Source organism: Vidua macroura, chromosome 1, assembly GCF_024509145.1.
Source record: "Vidua macroura isolate BioBank_ID:100142 chromosome 1, ASM2450914v1, whole genome shotgun sequence".
Lineage (NCBI taxonomy): Eukaryota > Metazoa > Chordata > Aves > Passeriformes > Viduidae > Vidua > Vidua macroura.
Window position 1 is genome coordinate 113,565,464 of NC_071571.1, and position 23,246 is coordinate 113,588,709.

Below are 23,246 nucleotides of genomic sequence, written 5' to 3' on the forward strand. Positions count from 1 at the left end.
TCCAGCTTCTGCTTACCAGTCTTTTTCAGAGAAGCAGAAAAAGAAAATCCAAAAATTATCTTTTGCCAGTCATTGAAATCTAATTGAAAGATACTCTTGAGACAAGTTAGGAATATTATTAAATGTTTCTGTAAATATTTCACTCTCACTAGTATTTAAGAAGGATAAATATGCCAGTTGTTTGCTCATTGGCACCATCAAAAATCTGAAAGACACTGGTGACTTGTAATATTCTGATCTTTTTCTTCATTCAGCACCTTTCAGTAGTCTACCCAGAGGTGAAAAAGATTAATTTGATAGATTGTTCATCAAAAGGGAGAGGTCATGCCCTCCAGCTTGATTATTTGAAATAATTTTGTTTGACCCATTTTTATTTTAGGATTTTAGGCATGAAAAATACATGCTGTACACATTTAGACAAGGAAAAAAATGCCATTAATCAAAAGACAAGTTTTAAAAACAATCAAGCTACTAGGCTTTAAAATAAATGATGTTTACTTTTTTTTTTTTTTTTCCCCACGAGTGCTGAGCTTGTTGTATCACACTGTTATCTAATTTAAACCATCAAAATCCCCCAGAAATTTCATCCTGGATTAAAATTTAGAGCCATTCTTGTGCCTGTACCTGAATATCACCTCGAATTTCAGGTGAAAAATGAACTGGTAGGAATTAAAATATGGCCATATATCAAAGATTTTTTTTTTTTTTTTTCCCAGAAAATAAAGCAAATAACTGGTTGCAGTTATACAACAGTAAAAGGAGGGGGGAATGATGATAGTGTGATATATAGTAATTATTTTAGTCAGGAAATGTGTGTGACCTGCACATTTTCAAAGTGTTTGCTGAGAGCTGCTCTGTTGAGAGTATCAGTGAAGATCTGAAGCCTCTCAGGTCAGCTGTAAAATGCCTCTGATATCATCAGGAATGAGCCTCCTCAGTGGTAAACCTGGTAATCAAATGAACCTGCTCAGGGATGTTTAAATTGTGTTGATGTGTAAATTGCTCGGAAGGTGAGTTATGTGGTGGGTAAATAAGAGAAGTCTACAAGAAGGAGAAGGGTCAGTCGAGTGAGGAAGGCAGATTACTTTAGATAACATGAGTTTTTTTTTTTCATCATCTAGCTACCATACCTATTTAGCAGGAAAATGCTTTAATGTATAAAATGCACACATCCCTTTTGCATTTCAGGGAGTTTGCCACATGCTGGCAAGCTACTTTCGTTCATATTTTATCTTTTTTTAATTACCCAGTCAATATCCTGGAAGACAGTACTAGCGTGAGCTATTTTTGTACTGATTCCTATCGCACACACTCCCAAAATTAATATAGATTGGTATCTAATACTGCAGTTTGCATCCAAATCCATCTTTGTAATAACAGCTGCCTAAGGTCTTTCTCGGAAAAAGTCTGTGCTTTCTAAATGCTAATCACCGTTATTAAAATGAACAAATTCAAATTGTAATGAATTTTAAATACACATAATTGTGCATTGACTTGAATAATTTAAGAGAGGCAAAAAATCCCAACTTCTAATGTTGACATTTTGACAAAGGCACACAGTTGCCCAATTAAGGTTCAAATAGACTTTGTCTTAGAAGAATTTATTTCAATAAACAGCTACTTAGAAGTCTTAAATAAGTAAAATGAGTGCTTTGAAATAAGCTGTGACTATTAACATGTAGCACTGGAAAAACCCAATGAGTGAGCCAAAATGTTTCTCTGGATTAGTAGAAGAAGAAAAAACCTGGAAAAGCAACACACAGTTCTTTACCTGTTTGGAAAACTGTCCTGTATCCACATGTAGCCATCAGTTTCAAACCTGTGGAGGGAGTGATGGCATGCAGCAGTCAATATAGTCCTGAGTTCTAGCAAGATCCAGTACATCTCACTGGAAATGTTAAGTTTTCTCATGGGATGCTGTTGGATGTAGCATAAATTGTTGTGCAGGTTTTTCAACAGCACTGTCAATTTTGGACAGATCTCTATGGAGGTCCAGGCAAGTTTTGTTACTGCAAACATCTGTCTTTGTTCTGATTCTGATGTTGTTTGCTAAGAAAGCAAATGTGCACTGTTTACAATCTTTGAAAACAGTTTTCATTTATCTGGATTGTAAGCAAAAAATCATCCTTCATAATTAAGAAATATTTTCTGTTTTCTCTGACACTATTTATTTTAAGACCTGATAATGTTTCCTCAATTTTTGTGTGGTCATTTCAAAAATAGAACAAGACAAAGCCAAATGAAAAACCTGTACTCAGCCTTGGTCTGGTAGCAAGATGACAATGTGAGTTCTTACACAGAAGAAAATTAAGCTGTGAGATACAATACATGTGCAATCTTAGATGGAATAATCTATTCGTAGTTGAATGGTTCAAAAAGATGAAGTTAATCTTTAGAGCTATTGGTGATAGCTAAAGTTTTAGTGGACTTTTTTTAAAGAGGAAGATAAAAAAATAATTCATAGGAATTTAAAAATACTTTGGAAAGATTAGCAGCTTTCTCAAAAACCTGAAAAATAGGATAGGAGACATTTTGACTTTACAATAGGGCAAAATTATTCTAGCATCCATTCAAAATTTTATGTGATTATTTCTTCTTTTGACTTTGAAATTTTTTTTTTACTCAGCATAAAAATCCTAAGCCTTTTCCTAAATCAATTCCTAAGCAGAATAGATTTTGCCAATGATTGTGTTGTGACCACCCTTTTTCTTCCATTTTTTCCCAGATTTCCACTATGTTTTTTTTATTGTTTTTCTGCTAACAATTGACTATAATGAATTTTTAGACTTTAAAGAAAATTAATTTTAAGAGTACAGAGAAAATTATATTAAAAACAGAGTAGAGATCATTAGCTGAATTTCTCATCCCTCATTACTTTCCCTCTGTGTTGTCTGACATATTTGTCTTCTGATTCCATGTTCATCCTGTCTCCCTACAGACAGTTTCACATAATGTAAGTATGAGTCTCAGACTTGCAAGATAAAAAGATGTCAGTGCATCTGTTCTGATCTTTGAATTGCCTCGTTTTTATGATGTGACATAGATATTACATTTCATTTTGGGGATATTTCCTTGCATTTTGTCTTACTATTTTTCTTAAAATATAATGAAATCTCTGTAAAAACTCTGAAAATGTCTCTCTGATAGTCAAGGCTATTTAAGTCATTTTTAGCAATATATTGGACTGATATGAAATATGGCAATTTATCTTGCTTGATTAGGATGTCTGTGTGGTTTAAGAACATATTAAATTACAAGATTATGGATTTTTGACTGAAGAAATTGTCCTGTTTAATTTATCATTTCAATATAGATTTTTTTAAACTGTCCATGATTCAACTCATAAACCATAATGACTTATTGAATCTTTGTTACTGAACCAGCAGCCACTAAGTTAACTAATTTGTGTCACCATTTGATTTTGAAGAATGAGCTGCTTGAGGTAAGTTAGAAACCAGGAATGCGAAAATTATCTTTCAAATGAAATGTGAATCATAAATAAAATCTGTTTGCAGCACCCCTTCCAGACTAGTTGATAACAATCAACAGTTTTATAGGGACTCAAGAAAAGTTGATAAGATTGAAAACTAAATAGATTTTTGGTTTTATAAAGGAGCATGCTATGTATTTGTGATTAACATTTATATCTGTTCCTCATGTGTCTGTGCTAAGCATTTATTTTCAGAAATGAAAATTCTGGAATTTCATAATCTCTTCAAATGCCATTTGTGCCAAGTCCCCATGTGCAGCTACACTGAGATACGGTCCAAAACTCTCAGTCATATATGATATTCATCCAATATTTCAGTTCTTATATATGCATGAACTATTAATTTGTAAGTTACAATCCCTTTCAGTAAATAAGTTTCTCTAAGTTTTTATAGGTCAAAGCTTTTTTAGAAAGCAGAAATTTCCCATTAACAGAAATGTTTAAAAAATATCATCTATTTTAACTAAGAAGTGAAAATTTTCAACAGTTTCTCACATTCACTGTATTAAAAAATTGCAATATTTTACTTAATTTCACACATTTAGTATGTTTAGATAAACTGAGATCATTTTAGGAACTTAAAACATATCATAATTCCCAGAGTTATCTACTAAAATAGTTAGCAAGAATTTGTTTAGTTTTGCCTTATTTTCCAGAATATAACCTGTGCTATTTTAATCCACACATGTGAATATGCACATGCACTCAAACAAACTTGTAAATGGCCCTATTTCTAATCATACAGCCTTTGCTTGACAGTTCCTCTCTATGTTGAATAATAGGTATTGAGCCTGAAGGAGAAATGCTTTTCTGTTAATAAAACTTTTGGTACAGCAGGTTGTCTGGAAAATCAACCTAATTTTTCCTCATGATCTACAGGGGAAAGGGAGAAATATCTAGGGGAGCAATTGCTCTGAATTTCATGGCTACTTTAGTATTGAGTCAATCAAATGTGGAATATCAATACATCTGCACTGCATGAGTGACTGTATCCTGTTATTGTGATGAATAGTAGATGTCAAAATATGAAAGAGAAAAACACTAAAAAGGAATTACATACAGTGTTACAGTGATATCAAATATCATCTGGCAAGATGATATCTTGCTGTGTGTCCAATTTAAATTAAAAAAATGAAGATGAAACCAAATTAATTCAATTGAATTGAGTTTGAAGCATAGATGTTTCAATTCCTAGAAATTAGAGATAATGCATTTTCTTCAGTTATAGACAGAAAATGTGCCAAACTTCTGCACATAGTACTACAATTTTTTTATACTTATACACCTCTTCTGTGTAAATCCACCTCAGTCACTGAGATCTAGAGACTGCAATCAAGTCAGAGGGATGAAGATCTTATTTATGGATAGCATATGAAACAGCAGAAATTTGAGAAATTTGAATAAACATTGAATTTAAATAATTTAAAACTTCTCTTACTTTACCAGCCAGTTATTTGTTTGTTTGTTTGTTTGTTTTTTTCCTTCTGAATAGTTTTTCATTCAGGAATGAATGAGATTTCAGAGAACATGGCTTTTTAGTTATTGCATAAAAATACAGTGTTTAGCATTCTTTTTGATGCTTGAATATTGTGGTACAGATCTGTCTTCTCTTTGACTTTTATAAACTTATTTATAAGTTTTTATAAACTTTGACTTTTATAAACTTATTTAGTCACCAAACGAGCATATGTTCTTCATTGAACCTGAGACTATATGACAGTTTTAGTGTTTGATATTGACAAAATAATTAAGTATAGAGGTGTCACTGTAGTAAGAGAAAAATTGACCTTCTCCCTGTCTCTGGTTATAGACCATAAAATATCCAATAAACTGTGACAGAGACTAGTAGTATTGATTTCATACAAGGGGATTTCGAAAAAGCTAATAATTTCCAGTGTGTTATGACAAAAAAATACAACCTCCCCCATCCCCACCCCTCCCCCCAAAAAAGAAAAAGGAGAAAAAGAAAAAAGAATAGACCCACTATTTATTTTAATGCGTATCCGAGGAAGAAATGTTGCTGAAAATTCTCTGCCTAAAAGTACATAAATAAATTAGTGTAAATTTCTTTTCAAAAGGTACACAACATTCAAAATCTGGGAGGATAAAACATGCAGTAAAAACATTAATTTTAGGGACATTCATATCATTGGTGCACTTACAAACTTGTTGACTTTTTTACCTTTTCGTTATATAATTATTACCATTTTCCTTACATTATTATTACTTTTTTTCCTTACATTATTTAAGACCATGTCCTATAACTTCTTTGTTAGTGTAGAGATGACTTTCACAGAGGCATTTTAAAATAGATCTATCAAATTAGCAGCACTGTATGAAATATGGGTTGAACTATTTTCCATAGCAGTAGTGTACCCATGCACACTGGAAAATGTATTTTATTACTAATGACATGGTTTTAAATCAAATGTCCCATTGATGTGTCTACTCCCTGTTCAGTGGTTCTCCAGATCCTGGCATAGTGGTGACTTATGTTGTTCTATTCTTTAAGGATTTGGTATTAAATAACTCAAAATTAACAGGATAGGTAGGAAATTGCATCCTAAAGTGAGCTGGAATAAGTTCTAGTTCAAACATCTGTGTCAGAAGATCTGCAGGAAGTGGTAAGGGTCTACAGGATTCTACAACTCTGTTGTAGATGAAATTTGTTCAAAATAGTGACTGAAAATAGTCTGCTAATCTCCTATTTCTAAGCAAAAAGGTTCAAAACTCCTACACAGAGATTTTCAGGGAGAAAAAAAAAAAAACACCAACATTAATTGGAAATGAAATTTGTAACATCGTATTGTTTATCTATGTTGCTGTATAATAGCAGTTGCTAGACCTAGAATTCCTGACTGGTGGCTCCTTACACTTTGTTTAAAATAAATTTCACTGGTGTGATCTGTCAGTAAATATGTAGAATGCACCTTTAACATCCCTGGAGTATGTGGTCTAGGTTTTTTGTTGTTGCTAGTACAATAAGTATTTCTTCTCATGTTTTTGCATTGTCCTAACAGGCATCATTTATAAAAACTGACAATGTACAATATTGTGTCTGGGGTTCAAGCTTTGCAGCTATGTTAAATTTGACAGACATCAGTTTATGCACGTGAAATACTTGCAACAAAAGAAAATTTCTGAGAAATTGTCAACACTATTGATTTTTTTGTCAGATAGTCTACATGGGCTGGACAGAAGAACGGGAACAAGACTCCCTTCAGGACCGAATGTACACACCAAAGTTTCTAGCACTGAGGGGAGCTTCCCTGTATAAATTTATAGCACCTCCAGTAAGTATGTTTCTTACACTTAGTGAGAATAAATATTATTAAATAAAATAATGTCATGTAATGTATACAATGAGATATCACTCATTGGGCTAGCAGGACTGCAACTAACAGCATTGAAAAGTTCCAGGATGTGTGTGATAGAAGTGACAGAAAACAGCTCTTCATCAGATGATTGGATATCTAGCAAGAACTTATTTTCCCACACTTAAATGAACACTTAAAAAAATAAAAGAAAAATCTGCTCATGTTAAAAGGGAGCTTTTAATTTTCCTTTGGCGGACAGAACAGGCCTGAAGCAAGATGGTTAGATTAAAACTGAGCAATCATTCCAGAGAAACTGCTGAGATTTGGGGAAATATCAAAGCTTTTTACACATTGTGGAGATGGCAATATGTCTCTATTTAGATTCCATCCTGAATGTAAGATTTTGCTGCTTGAGAACACCAAAAGGTAGGTAGGGAATCAAATGAAATTAAGTTAAATATATTAATTGGAATCTCACATGGAATACTGGGCAAATTTTTAGGGCTTGTCTTACACTCAGCAATTTAATTTCACAGTCTTATGGTACATATAAGATCCTCTAGCTAACTTTTAAGGCAGTTGCTAAGGAGACAGTAGCAGTCCAAACCATGCCTGCAGCAAGAAGAGTCTTGTGGATTAATTTTTCCTGTTTATTGGGTGACCTTTCTGGCTGCTGCTAAACCCTGTGTTTGTCAGATCCAGGCTGTAGCTCCTTCCTGCCTGAAACAGAATAATACAATAGTTGGGTTGAAAGGGGGCTTTAAAGGTCATCTAGTCCAACCTCCCTACAGCGAGTAGCGACACCTTTAACTGGGGCAGGTTGCTCAGAGCCTGTCTAACCTGGTCTTGAATGTTTTCAGAGATGGGGCATCTACCACCTCTTGGGGCAATATCTTCCTGAGGTAGTTCAAAGCTATCTTGCAAATCTTTAGATTGATCATTACTAAAGGTTTAAAAACATGTGAAAGACATGGGAATTGGGAGTAAGTGTGAACTGAAAACCTTATGTGTTCAGTGTTTGTAGACTAGTTCACAGGTGTGGGATTTTGGTTCTCTCAGGTCTGTTAATGGGATCTTGGCTTTTTTTGGTGGATATTTTTCAGGGTCAGATTAAAATGTCAGATTATGCTAACAAGCACCTTAATTCAAAAACAACATCCCTGTCTTTGCCAGACCTACTTGAGCATTTGCTGCCTGTCAAATGCTAGTACCCATTTTACCTAGTACCCATTCTGGGTACTAGATAAAATCAGAATCAATTATAAGAAATCCTGTTCAATAGAAAATAGGAAGATTATTCTTTTTAAAGAACTATGGAAGAGACCACAAGCCTCTTTACTGAAGAATCATAAATTTCTAGGAATAATATACTTGTAGGGGGTAAATGTCTGATGGGGGATGATTAATGGGTGTGAAAGGAACATGTTCATATGAAGAATCTCAACCATGGTGATGTGAGTAAGGAAGATTTTGGCAAGCTGCTATCATATAAGACAAGAAATTCATCCTCAAGTTGTTATAGCTCTGGTTTCAGCTCAGCTGCAAGCAGAAAACAAATTTGTATTGCCAGATTCTGGTTCCTAGTCTAAAATAGAAAAGCTGTTCAAATGCAGAGAAAAATATTTTCTCTTCATGGAGTAGGAGGGAAGCAGAATGGTAAGCGTGCTTTTTTAGGACAGAGGAAGAGCTCCTACAGAGCTGCCTTAAAGACATAGAATCATAGAATGTTTATGTTAGAAGGGACCCTAGAGGTCAAGTTCCAACATATAACGTATATAATAATTGCACACTTCTAAAATCCTATTTTCTATATGCAAAATTGTACACATACAGTTATGTTTGCTATTCTGCAGGTTTGTCTCTTCCAGGGATTAGAAAATATTAAGAACAAAGTTTCAATGACAGTTTCAGGGCTTCTTTTTAGGAGATGTATAAAGTGTAGTTAAAATAAAAACTATTTTAATTGTATGTGCAGAATAAACTACTTGAAAAAAAAGTTGTTTCCTGTAAAGAGATGTCCTCCAAACTTTCTTAACTAGAAAGTCAAACAAAGGTATTTCCCCAGCCTCTGCCAAAATCTAACACAATAGGGAAGTATGTGTTTAAACAATGTCTATCAACAGCCTCCCCCTGCTTCTTTTTTTATCCTTTTGATCAATAGTACTTCTACTTCCCATACTGAGATAAAAGAGCATTCCTAGTGTTTCTTATTTTCATTTTGAAATTTTTAAAGAAAATTACTTCTATACTATTTTTCCTATTATTTCCTGGCACATTTCATTCTTTAGAATTATTAATTGTGTCAAGTCTGGTGGTTTAAATTTCTTCCAATTTATAATTGGAAATTTACTTGATAAAGAGCCACTACCATCCTTTCTTTTGCTACTCTATATTTTAAATTAAAACATTAAAAGTGAATGGTGCAGCAATTTCTATGGGTGTCTTAATTCTACAATTGCTTTTGTTCTGCACATATCTTTGTACAGAAAGAATTTTGGTTTGACTTGAAAAGAAGTCCCTTTGCAGGTACAAACTAAAGCAGGAAACCAGGGGAGAAGAGGGAGCTCTTATATTTCCCCCCAAAGTATGGAGCCTATCGTAAGTTTTTAAACATAGCTCCAAATGGCTTTGTTCTTCAGGAGCAATAATAATGACTTTTCCTCATGGCACAATATTACTTCATCTGGTGGGACTGGGTGTTGTGTGCTCAGTGGGACTGTAGCAAGACTCCTCTCCTCATTTTTTTGTTTGTGGTGAGAAATTTATCTTTTTGTCCATAGGAGAAAGAGTAGCTTTGTGGTATAATACCCACAGTTCAATAAGATAATGAAGACTACATTTGACAATGACTGCAAATAAAGAAAATTCTAATAGAAGAGGAACTATAACACTGTTTTTGAACTTTTCATTCCTGCCTGTGATTTCCTTAAAGGATTTTCCATTACAGCAATGTTTATAACTAAAAATTATTTAGGGATAGAATTTTCTTGTATAATATCAAAACAATTTTGATCTATTAATGATTACTTTCTTGTTAAATGAGAGATAAATAGATCTCATAGAATATTTTGTTCCTTGGGCTCTAGAAAATATTTTATTAAACATTTTTCAAAAGTTTCTCTTGAATCTTGTAGAAGCAGTAATGTGTGTTTTCATCAACGCCTTCATTGTGCCTAACAAATTTAATGATACAGCTGTCTTCCTTTGGATGTGGGCCACTGTCCAAAGTGTCTTGCCATTAGGATGATTATTCTTTCATTTATAACCTCAATTTCATTCTATTTTGTGCCTTCTTCTTTATTTTGAGATTTTTATTTGAGATTTTCCTGTTTTCTGCTTGTGTTTTCCTTGGAAATTTTATACACTGTTCTGATATTGCCTTAACTCTTCCCTTACTGAATATATTCATCTATCACTTTCTGTCTCATTTAAGTCTTAACACCTACCCTTCTATGTTTTAATTTAATTATTTTTTGTCTTATTTAATTCTTAACACCTACCCTTCTATGTTTTAATTTAATTATTTTATATATGAGTTTTTTCTGTGCAAAACAGTTGCCTAAAATGAACACAGTTATAAACAGTTGTGAAATCCCAAAACAAAGAGGAAAGAAAAAAGACTATTCTTCAAATCTTAGTTTGTTAGAATTTAGGAGTAGATTGATCTTGGTAAGAAAAAAAGAAAATTAATATCTACCTGTGTTGTTTCATGCTTTGTTTTTCCCCCCTGGATATCAAGGCATGTGGGGTAAGTGTCTGGGACATTGCAAGGTTGGAGATTGTTTTTATGGATTTGCAAATGCTGTAGGTGATTGGGAGCAAATAGCAGCACACAGTTACAAGGAGGAAAGTGGTGAGAAACATGTTTTCTAATAGACAGGGCCCTGGCTCTGTGAGATGAATTCAAGGGCTGTATCCTCTCAGGATCTCACTGCAACCCCTGCAAGTTCCCAGGGGAAGTATCATCATTTTGCACAGAGCAGGCTGCATGCAAAAGAACTGCATTGTAAGGACAGGGAGGACGTCTCCTAAGCCTTGCCTGGATGGAACAGTCTGGTCCCTGCTATTGTTGCTATGAGGCAGTGCTTGGTCTTTCTGAATATATTTTAATCAATGTCAATAGTTTTGGGATTTTTTTTCTTAATAAACTTAATTCTTAAAAACCAACAAAATAACTTCTTTTTCTGTTTATTTTGTGTTTTGTTTATTTTTAAAGGTCACAACCTGGGATTGGACACGAGCTGAGAAAACATTTTCAGTTTATGAGATAATGTGCAAAATTCTCAAGGTATGATAAGAAAGTATAAAATAAATTGCCACTTTGACAGACAAGAGCATAACACTAACTACCTTGCAAAAAGAGATCTATTTTTTATCCCTTTAAAGTCAAATATCAGAAGTTCTGGTGTCAGTAGGTACAGAATTGAACTAGAAGGCCTGGCAAAATTGGAAATAAACTGATTTTGACTAGGAAATGACCTTATTTCTTCATAATGCTGTATGGGGTTTACAGCTTCGCTATAATGTCACATGTAACTAGTATAACACTTCCTTTTCTAACTGAGGACCTAAAGAGGCAGTGATCAGTTTGGTTGTTTTCAAATATGTTGATGGAACCAATAGCAGCTGCAATGTATGATTTCACTAGGACTGAGAACAGAGCCTTTAAAATATGCAATACCCTTCTGAAAACTTTTGTCTTATTTTTTCCATTTTCTTGTCTGTCTGAAGTGTAATAAATGAGAAGAGATAATGATACATATTTAGAAAGATAAAATTATGAGTAGCAAGTTAATTAAACCATTATTGTACATTGTTTCAAATTTTTAAGTGTGAATTCAATCAGAATCATTTTGTCTGGTCTTTTCTCTGTGAAAAACAGTGAAAAACAGATGCTCAAAATTTCTCAAATGAGAAGGAAAAGAGATGCCTTTTTCTGTGCATGTGAAGTGCTTTCTGGTTTATGATGGTTTTGAGGGTTTTTTAGTCCAAATTACATAAAAGGTAATTTTAACATTTCTATCGCTTTATCTAGGCAGAGGCAGATTAGTATCAACAAGAAATATGAAAATACCATACTTTTTAAAAGTGTTTTCCACTGGAAAGACCTTTTACTGACATAAATGGTACATTTCTTAGGTTTGTAGGTCACATAGGTGCACTATATTTTCCTTAGGGAGGCAGATTAAAGTTGTAATGGCTCAATAAAATTTGGAAACTTTTTGCACTTGACACTTAAAAAAAACCAAAAAAAACAAAAAAAAAAAATATATAAAAAAAAAAAAAAAAAAAAAAAAAAAAAACAAAGAACAAGCCCTTTCAAGTTTATAGTCTGAAAAAATCCTCTTTGCTAGCGATCTGAACAGAGAAGTGAAAAGTTTTTTCTTTTACTGCTATGTTGGCTGTGAGGTCTGGAGTCTTCATCAGGGAGTAGAACCTGCCAAACACAAAACATCCCATCCCTGTGGGATGTCTTTCAATTACTGAGTGTGTGCAAATTTTGTCTCCTTAGCAGTGCTCATGTAGGAAGAGGAGAAACAGGACAAGTTGTTCACTCAGTGAAGGCGTTGCACTGAGGGTGTAAGTGAACAGTGCTCTAAGAGCACAGTCAGGCTTTGGAAGAGTTGAAAAATACCACTTCTTACATACACTTTTTTCCCCATTCCCTTTGATAACTTCTGATTCCTTCAGGCCTTGGGTTTAATGCAATAAGCATCAAGGTAGCTCTTCTTTGTCAGAGAACTAAGTGCTTTGGAGCCAGGATGACTCCTCCTTATAACTTATCCAAAGATATTTTTATACTCTTTGAACAGAAACTTGCTGAATGTGTGCCATTTAATCTTCTGTAACTTAAAGGTCCTTCTTCTTTTTATTTTAGCCATTTGTCTTTGTTGATGGTCTTCTTAATTCTCTTGCAATTTTAGCCATTTTTCTTTTCCCCCCTTTGTTCTGTCTCCTATTCTTGTATACCAATACATTGCTTTTTGGTATTTTTTTCATTTCTCAGCCATGTAACAGAAGTTATTACAGCTAAGGGGACAGTCCACAACGCAGTAAAACATAAACCAGTGCCTTTCTGGCATTGTTGTGTGGAAGCACAGAGAAGAGTACAAATATGCTGGGGTTTTTTTATCATCCAGCCATCCAAACTCTCTGGGAAGAGGTGTAGATCTTCCAGCCTCAGTCTACATTAACAGAGAGGCAATTGCAGCATAAGTAAGATAAGAATGTAATTTACGTGTTTCTTTATCACTTTATTCATATTCAGTTATTTGTGTATTTTCTGTAAATATGGTCAGGTTTATAAAATGTTGAAATGTTTCAAGCAGGTTCTTTAGCTGACAAAAATCTGTAAATAATAAAAACTGGAAGTGGGAAAATCATTGCAATGGAATTGCAGCTTCTGACACTGGAGCATTAATCTTCACCATATTCTAGTTTTCTACAGCAGTTGCTATAGAACTTAACTGTGGTTTCACTAAATATAAAAGCAAATAAAACCAAGAAAAACAGCTTCCCATTACACTACTACATTGAAAATCTGTAGAATCTCAAGGTTTTGTTCAGCTTTTATGCCAACATCTTAAAAGTCTCCATTTAAACAATGAGTGGTTTTTAGATCCATTTGAACAAGCCCCATGGATATTACTGAACCAGAGGCCACCTAAAAAAGAAAGGTTACTCTGGTGTTTTGTGATCACCTTCAAACATCTTCTCTTTTATAGTATCTCAAATTCTTTTCTCTTTTTTTAAAACAGTGAAAAACAGATGCTCAAAATTTCGCAAATGAGAAGGAAAAGAGATGTCTTTTTCTATTCATGTGAAGTGCTTAGTACCTCAAAATTTCTTCTCTTTTATAGTACCTCAAATGCTACTTTTGTTATAAATCTATTTGACCTGGAGAATGACGCAGCTTTTCTGGCTAATATTCACTTCAAGTAGAAGGACTTGCAAGTAGGCTGTGCTAACCTCTGTATGAGTTAGCTCAGGAGTGAGAATTGGTGCTTTAGAGTTAAGTGTTACCACATCATTTACTAAACAAAGTGTATCTATATTGCATGGATTCCTTGCTTTTGAATGAGATATTAAAAAAAAAAAAATTGTCCATATTCAGATTTACATTCATTAGGATGCAACTGCCACCCAAGGTAGCTGGTATTTTCTCTTGTGTATACTGGCAATTTCAATAACTGTCCCTCATGCCACAGAGACGGGACTTTACTTAATATGTCTGTAAGTATTTTTTCTTCATTTTCCACTCTGTAATTGTGACTAAAATTCTGATGAACTTCACAAGAGAAGTCTGGATTAGAGAGACTTACTACCCTAAGTTTGTCTTTTTAAATAGAATTGTAATTTTCCTCAGTTTGAGAGACTTCTCTAAGTTTCTCTTCATGACAGAAGCACTATAGTAGAGAATATGAACTCCCAGGTCCTACTGAATGCATACTGGATGCATATTTTAGTGTTTCAGGATGAGAGAATAATTCATCTTCTGATAACAGGAAAAATATTAAAACAGTAAATAAATATTAATGTCTATGCACAATACTTTGTCTACTGCTTAACTGATTTAATCTTCAGGAAGAGTATATAGTCCAAAAATGTTAAGTAAAATCCAAAACTTGGCTGCCACCATGACCAATGTTTTCTTTATATTTACTTGCATCTGTTTAGTGTTCTTTTTCCTCTGGTATCCATTCCAAAAACTCTGATTCCTTTCACAAACAATATAGAAGACTGGGATACCATTTTCAGTTGTCACAGTTGCCTTTGTCTCAAGCAGCTAAAAGGCAGGATGTTCTACACCTTATTAAGAGATGTCAGAGATTATTATGTGATTTATAGCTAGTGGATTCATATTTATAATACTCATCAAATAAATCACTATTTTGTTGTAACTGTATACTTTTTTCTTTTATTTGCTGTATCAGATTACAAAGAAAAGGAAGTAGAAGCAAGGCATTAAATCTCTATTCTAATTTGATTAGAACCTTCTAAATAACCAGGAAGACTCTTAAAATTTGAAGCATTAAAAATGCTTTAAAAAGCAGTCTTTTTACTGTATGAAAACCAGTTTTACTGACAGAAATTCAGCAAAATGTCATTGAGCCACTAATTCAGTATTTACAATTTTATATAGTAAAAAAAAAAAAGAAAAAAAATGCCAAACCCTCATAGCCTTTTTCATATACTACCAAAACAATAAAGTAATATAAAAAAAAAAGATTCTGTATAGTTTAGAAACTACCAGATAAAAATATATATCACATAAATATTAAGCTCTTCATTGTCAAGATTTTGGGGACGAAATAATAATTATTGACATGAAACCTAGGTAAAGCAGGCTGAGTACAAAAATCACATTAGAATTTAATTGGTTTAAATTATTAATTGTGAAATAATGGCAAACAGCAGTGGGCTATGTTTGATATATAAGGAGCATTTATGGAGATGCAAATAACTTAAGACCTGGGGGCATAAAAGCATAAATTGGTAAGCATATGAATTAATTTATTAAAAATTCAATAGGTCTGTTTATTAAGGGATGGAAGGAGAGGGAAAACAAGGCACTGGAGAACTCTTTAACCTTAAAAATAAGCAGGTAAAAAGAAAGTGAGTAGAAATCAAAGTCAGGCAAGTTAAAATTACAAAGAAGGTAAGAACTGTAAAAGCTGTGCTGATTAGTCAGTGAAAGGTACCCGTAAAAAGTTGATAGCATTTAAACCACTCTTCTTTTTTTAAACACAAGTTTATTCAGACTAATGTTAATGGGATAGTGACATCAGCATGTGGATGAAAATCTGTGATCCGTGTTAAGAAATTTGTCAGGCAAGATAATGTAATGATACCACTTTTGACATTAAAACGTATCTATGAGTCATTTTCAATGGAACTGCTGGAAGAATTTGCTATCTTCCAGAAGCTTGTTTTACCTTACCCTTTATTTTGGGGAGTAAAGCCCCATTAACAACCAACTAATTTTAATGTTGCAATTGAACAATATTCAATGTTCCAGAAAAACAGGTAATTCTACCACTAACTTTAGAAAGGCAGGGGGCCTTATTATGTTCAGTATTTGAAATCAGATTTAACTCTATATGTCTTTTTGGTACCTCTTGATACACAGTCTTAACATGAGTGTTTTGAGAGTGTGTGCATGTGTGTGGATAATTTAGCAAGATTAAATTACCTTGGATAAATTTGTAAATAGTTTAAATATTTAAACAATTTTTCAAATAGGGCGTAGAAAAAAGTTTGTTACATTTTTTCAGGTAAATTATGGAGAACGACATAAGAAATTGCACTTCTCTGTCCTTTCTGCTTCAGTTACTTATGTTCTTCAGCTCATCCAAACATCTCCTTGTAATTGTGAGAAAATTCTTTCTATACTTTAGTCACCTGCCTACTATCTTCAGTGTCATACAAAATATTTGGAGATTCACAGTTAGACCATGTGTTATTCAGGATAAAAACAGGAAACATATTCAAGTGTCAGATCAGCTCTGAAATGAAATGTGAGGATAACTGTGGAAGGAGGTCTGTGCTGGCAAGATGTCAGGATAGTGAATCATTAGTGTTTACAGTTACTACCATTCACATCAGTGCAGCTATAATTTTCTTGCTATATTAATCAGGACCAGCTTGGTGTCTCAGAAGACTTGTGATTCCTTCCTTATTTTAGCTGTTAGTATGTGTAAAATCCTCAAACGTAGTTATGTTCATTTTTCCCACTTAGATTGCCTGTAATTGTATGCTGTCCATTTCTAGTGAATCAAGTACGGGAAAAGGATGATATAAAAAGGATGGGAAACTACTGACAATGTTATTGTATTCAGGTAAATTTTAAAAATAATGCCAATAGACACACAAACCTATAAAGTGCTGGTAGTAAACATATTTTGAGGTCTGTCATTCACATGGTTTGCTCAATGGTGAGACTTGCATACTGATGTGATTCCACTAAAATACTTTGCGCTCATAATGCTTAAGAGGCAGAAGTAATGCATCCTTTTTATGAATAACTTAATGCTGTATCCAAGGAATATAATATTTTCAGCTAGGATTTAGCCAACTGCCAGTTCTTGGAAAGAATGCTAACTCTTGAGTACTTCAGTTGAAAACAATTGAAGTAATTTTCAGTCTTTGGTTTGCCTTCTGTCCTACATTTAAGACTACCAAATGTTTCTACAGAAAAGAGGATCTATTTCCACTCAAAATAGAATTACAATTGTCTTCTAAGATAAGAAAAATCTAATAGTCATAAATTATATCTCCATGTCCACTGACATCAAGGCTAAGACTAAGTTGGCTTCAGTTAGGCCATAAAGAAAAACTTCTATACTGAAATAGAGCTCCTGACAAGGCCACTGAATTTCCACCACTGGATCCTTTTAAGTGTAAGCTGGTGTGTAGCTGCTCCTATCATGCACAAAGATAGGCACTAGATGGTTGCACCTTGGGCAAGATCATACATGCTTTCTGTGATTCTGTATGTGATTTTAGTTCATTTCTCCTCAACATGTACATAGTTATACAAGCCCCAGTCCATGTTTGTCTGGGTAAATTTAATGGGCCCTGTGTGTTAAAGGTGTTGATGTTGCTGTAACTCTGCAGCACCATGTAAGAGTCTTTTCTGAAAGCAAAGAGGCAGTGTTATTATGTGCATGACAACTACCACTGTGTAAAGGCTTATTCATTTTTTGTTTGCTTCAGAAATGAAGGACAAACAATATTTGAAATGTGAACTTATTTAATAAGGCTTTTCATGTTTCCTGTTAACTTTAGAGAGGTTTCTCATTTTTTTATTAACTCCCTCCCTCCACCTTTTTCTGACATTTCCTATGTAATATTAATATAAAATGTCACCTTTTGGATGAAAAATAAATGACTTGTGTTGGGCTGGGGCTGCCAATCTCAGAGTCTGATCCTTCATCCTAGAAGAAATAACAAGATAAACACACAGAGGAAAGCAAAAAGAATAACAGATACAGAAAATAAACTTTTAAATTACTTTCTGCAGCCTCTCTGTTTCAGAAATTGCTTTTTGTTGCCTGTCTAGTTATGAGACTGACAGTTGTTGGCTATTGCAACATCCTTGAAAAGTAAAGACAAATCAACTTTTAACATAAGGCAAAAGGAATGTTGAAAAAGAGCAGAAATGAGGTGTGAAATATAAATACTGTCTAAAGATACTTGGGAAAGACAAGTGTATGTCTTAAATCCAAGATACTTGAGATTTATATGCAGCTTGAGAAGTTTCCCTCCATTGACTTAATCTAATCAGAGCATTTCTAAAGACTGGAGTGATTCAGTATTGTATTAGCTAATATACTCTGATCATCACTTTTAGTAGATCTTTGTCTAACATTTTTCTCTAATTTATCAATATTCTCTTATTTTATCGTCACAGACTTTAATTATTTGATTTTTTTCCTATCTTTATCTCTGGATATTGGAACACTTAAATGTAGCTTAAGATGCTGAAATCTTATTGCACAAAGAATTGGTGACTCTAGGCATTCCTACAACAGTGATAATTTTGTATTTTTCACTGGAACTCTGTCCCAATCCTTATATGAAGTGAAGCATTCATGTCTCAGAGGCAACTATTCAAAATTTCATTTGGTGCATTCTCTTCTCAGTGGAGGTCTAAATGTTGATTACTCTCAACAGCCAGAGCCAGCAGTAGAACCAGAAATATTAATTTCTTAAAAAATCTTTGTTTTGTTGTTTTATGATGGGACCCTTTTTACCACAGTCCCTTTTTTTTTTTTTCTTATCGCTATTAGCAAGAGCATGTAAAATAATTTTTTTAAACATTTGCTTATACAAATTTTCTGTCATACTGATAGTCAACACAAATGCTTTTCACTTGCTACTCTAATGTACTCTCACCTTGACATAACGTATTGACAAGCTATTTGAGTATGGAATTCTGTCCAAAAAAGAAAGGAAGCTAAATAAGGAGTATGCAGTCAAATAGGTAATTCTTTTAATATAATAAATAATCAGTTTGGTGGGTAATTTTCCAAGCTTTTGTTAAATCAAGTTTAATGCTTTTCCTTCCAATGTTTGTGTCCTTCATGAGGAAGACCTTTAAAAGATCTTTGCCTGCCTTAAAAACTAATACCTCCAAAGCTGGGGGAAAAAACCCAAACACAAAAACTGACAAAAATGAGAATGAAAAGAACTTTTCTTCCATGTAATTTCTTTGTCCACTTCTGCTGTTGAGTCAGGTGTTTTTTATCTTATTTAAGAAGGGGATAGACACTTTAAGGAAATGTAGAGTATCCTGCTCTCACCATGGCCAGTAAGATGACAACTCCTAACAGCTGGAAATATAGGGAAAGTTCTTTTCCTTTATGCCATGGGGATGCATCATATTCAGAATGAAATCTTCAAAATGGTAGCAGTCAAATTTTGCCTAGAACAACTACATTTTTTTTGGTAGATCTTAACTTTTCTTCCCAAGGCCAGCAAAAGTGTCCCTGTCCCTGAATCAGCCATTGCTAGCCCAAAGAATGGAAGTCCCAGAGCAGCCCAAAAAGCAGATTTGGGGGCTCTGCTTATTTCTTTCTTTTTAATTGGGACAATCAGCCATTGCTAGTCCAAAGAATGGAAGCCCCAGAGCAGCCCAAAAAGCAGATTTGGGGGCTCTGTTTATTTCTTTCTTTTTAATAGGGACAATACAATTTAATTACTTTTTCTAATTTATTTTACAGAACTGATTTAGCTGCTTTGACTATAATATAAAATACAGCAATATCCTCAGGCAGACAATTAACACGGGGAAAAAAATCAGCTGCAATTATTTAAATTTGAGAAACTACTTTAAAAAAGGATCAGAATAAAAAGATATGATCACTCTTATAATTGCTATCAATTATCATTATATTTACTCTTATGGGATCTGTTCTTGAACTTCATTTCCAGCAAATAATGTCTCAAAGTTTGGAGAGGTAAAAAACCTTAGTAACTCTCTAAAGAGATGATCAGCACATTTTTTAGTATCTGTTTGTAATTATACTCATCTCTGATTTCTCTGTAACAGAAAAAAAACCACTACTGCCTCTCTGGAAAGTATTAGAATAATTTATTTCCTCAAAAGATTAGTCAGTTTTATGAACATTTTGAAAATTTTCCTCATATGGCAAAAAAATAAACAAATTTCTCAGTAGAGTTCATTAAGAAATAGACACAATTATGGCACGGACTCAGAAGAAACCTGTTTTCAGATTCTTCCTCTGATTCAAATGAGGGTCTTCAAGACTGTCTTTTAATCAGGCAGAATAGGAAATTAATTTTCCCATTCAGGCAGAATAGGAAAGTGAGTCAAGCTTACTGCTGAACCTAATGGAATACAGGGAATGAACCTTTCTATTTCTCTCCAGCCATCAGACAGATCTTTCTAATGGAAATTTAATTGGAAGTAAAATTTATCCTGCAATTATAAACAGTTTCCCCCATGAGTAAATGTACTTTTTGTAAAATCTGAACATCAAAATATATTCTGTCCAGTTTTAGTTTGACTGCAATTCTGCATAATTATTCAATTCTGCATAAATGTGTGTATGTATAGATATCTGCAATTTCATCAGTTTTTTTACACTTCTTAACAATAAAATTTAGAAGGGTCCAAATAAGATGACTTGTGTACAAACACATGCATGCATGGATATTATTTATTTATTATTTCAGTGATGAAGGTATGTTGTGGAGAAGCTGTATCTTTTTTTCACTCTGGAGTGAATCTGTTCCCTGCTGCCTGTAAATGCTATTAGAACCATCACCATAGCAACTAATGGTGATGCTCAAGCAAAATGTTCCAAAAATTCCAGCTGAAGAAGTAGATTATTATATGCCCTTAGAAAGAAAGATGTATGTTTATGTAGCCAGAATTGATATGTAAAAGGAGATACAAACAGTAGAACTCTCAGGACACTGATGCCAGCAAGTGTAAAGGCATGATATGATTCATTTTTACAGTTGCTTTGGAGATATTGTGTGAGAAAATGCTTTTTATCTTCAGAGAATTTAGGTGCTAGGTTTGAATCTTGATTATGATAAGACTGATTTCTTAAGGCAGAACTGTCTGGACTAGTTAACAAAGAAAATAGGTTTTGTTTGTTTTCTCATTTATGTGTTTTGAAGAACTGTTATAATTAATATGAGACATGAATACTTACGTCATTTTAAGAGCTGAAATATAATTTTCTTGCAAGTCTTGCAAGTAGTATGGTTTTGACCATATATCTAGTATGGTTTTGAACATCTTACTTGAATTGGTGTTCATGTCAAAAACTGCTCACTGGTGTTGCTAACATTTACAGTTCCATGGCAAAAATATATGTGCCACTCTCTATATTACATGTAACTTTATAGGTAAATCAGACTTCCAGAAAACTCCTAAGCATCTCCTGAGTAAAAGTCATGCCATGAGCATGAAAGTGGCAAATGTTTGTTTTCTGTTGCAGAGAATTTTGTAGAATAGAAGAACTCAACTCTTAAAAGAGGTGAGGGCTTCATGCATCTTAGCAGATTTAAATAATAGCCAAAATATGAGTATTTAATGCACTCATCATACTTAAAATGAAACTACACAAGTAATTGAAAAGAAGTAGTGCTGCTTCTGGAAAGAGCAGTGTTTCAAAAGTGAAGAGATTACCCCTGCAGAAGAGGAGGAGAAGTCACTATTTAGTGGTAAAGAGGCATTTTGCCTTAATTTGGAAGGATCTGCTTAATGAGCCATGCTTAGTTCCCATGGACAAATTTATTACTCTCACTTAACATGGATATCATTATTAATTAGGCAAGCAGGAGTCATACTGTCCTGTCAGCAGAGATGCTGGATTACCCTGAAGCTGGGTGTGAGCCAATGTCTCTCATCACAGCCCATCCTTCTGCAGGACTACATTCCCTCTAGTGAGAATTAGCATACTGCTGAAAGTTTTGTGTGTGCTTCTCTTCAGAGAGTTTTATTAATTCACAACGAGAACATCAGGGCAAACGGTACAACTAATCATTATCAGTATGAGAGTTCTTAAAAACTCAACCTGAAATTGGCTCATGTCCATCATTGACTAGTAAATGAATATAATAACACAGGGTCATAGCAGATTCTTAAATGGGTAGAATGACATTTATATTTTAGTTGAAGTAGTGGATTGGTGAAAGTTAATTAATGAAGATTTCTGCTTCATCCAGACCTGGTTTTGAGACTCCTGACAGGCTTTTTTTTCTTAAATTTGCAGACTTTTGGATGATTCCCAGCTGGATTCCTTAAAAAAAAAAAGCCAAACAAACAAAAAAGTGCTTTAAATTCCTGTCTTTATAAGGACATTTGAATAGCTATCTTTTAGCTTTGTCTACATATTGTTTTGTCCAGTTATCTCTTGCACAAATTATTACATTCTATAAACCTAGAATACAGATTTTTAATTATTGAGAAGAAATGCAAAACTAAAGAAAGATCTTGCAGAAAAAGTTGCAGAAGCAGTACTAAGGGGAACCTAGCACATAACTTTTTTTACATGTAGGATGGAATACTGCTAATAAGGAAAGGAATACTTCATATGTATGTTAGTAATTTTGGAAAAACTAAAATACATAATTTAAATGTATTTGACTTACACTTCTCTTATCATGGACCTAATAATAGATCAGGATATCAAAATCACAAGTATATGCATTAGAGCTAATCACAAATTGAAATTAGTATTTGGTTAAATTATTATTTCTGGGGAAATGTTGAATTTTATTTTCATTCTGAATAGGAACTTCACAGAATGGAAAATCCAATAATAAATGAGTCCATTATGTGTGTTGTTTGTCACAGTATAATGTAGTACATGAAATATTTTAAACTTTTTATATGCAAAACACTGAGGGGAAATACTACCTAGTACGGATTAGGTCTTTCCTAAATCAAAGCATGGTCTCATTTTCATATGGAAGTAGCAAAAACTTGGATAAGTATTGTAGATCCCATTTAGCTCTTTTTTCATCATCTAGGTTTGATGTAATGCTTAGTAAAATCTAGTACAATTCTTACTAGCAATGTTGACAATAAAATACATAGGTTTTTATTTAATCACTTCAAAGTCTCCAGAGATTTTTGCATTTTTCAAGCACTTTTTAACAGAGTTCAATCTCAATGAAGTGTCTAACATTTTGTTTTTCACAGTCTATGCAATAACTCTTTTGCTTAGACAGCTTATTCTTCTCTATAGGAGACAAAAAAGCCTGTAAGATTGGAAGACTCTAAGAGTATAATTTAAAAGCATCAAACCTTAGCTGTGCCCAGCTAAATAAAGATATGCATTTGGAACTCAGCCATGCACTAAGCTCTGTCCCATTTGAAAACAGGGTTATTACTTCAGTTATTTTAAAGCACATGATTCATGTGATCCCATATAATCATGTTTCAGAAAAGCTTT

General features: G+C 33.6%; 1 protein-coding gene across 1 annotated transcript in view; it reads left to right on the top strand.

Moving 5' to 3' along the window:
* Window positions 1–23,246, top strand: part of SNTG1 (syntrophin gamma 1) — a 311,423-nt gene that overhangs the window by 258,155 nt on the left and 30,022 nt on the right. Inside the window, exons 13-14 of the mRNA XM_053997588.1 lie at window positions 6,667–6,783; window positions 11,024–11,095. Of these exons, the coding sequence (XP_053853563.1) occupies window positions 6,667–6,783; window positions 11,024–11,095 (189 nt within the window). The remainder of the gene's footprint in view (window positions 1–6,666; window positions 6,784–11,023; window positions 11,096–23,246) is intronic.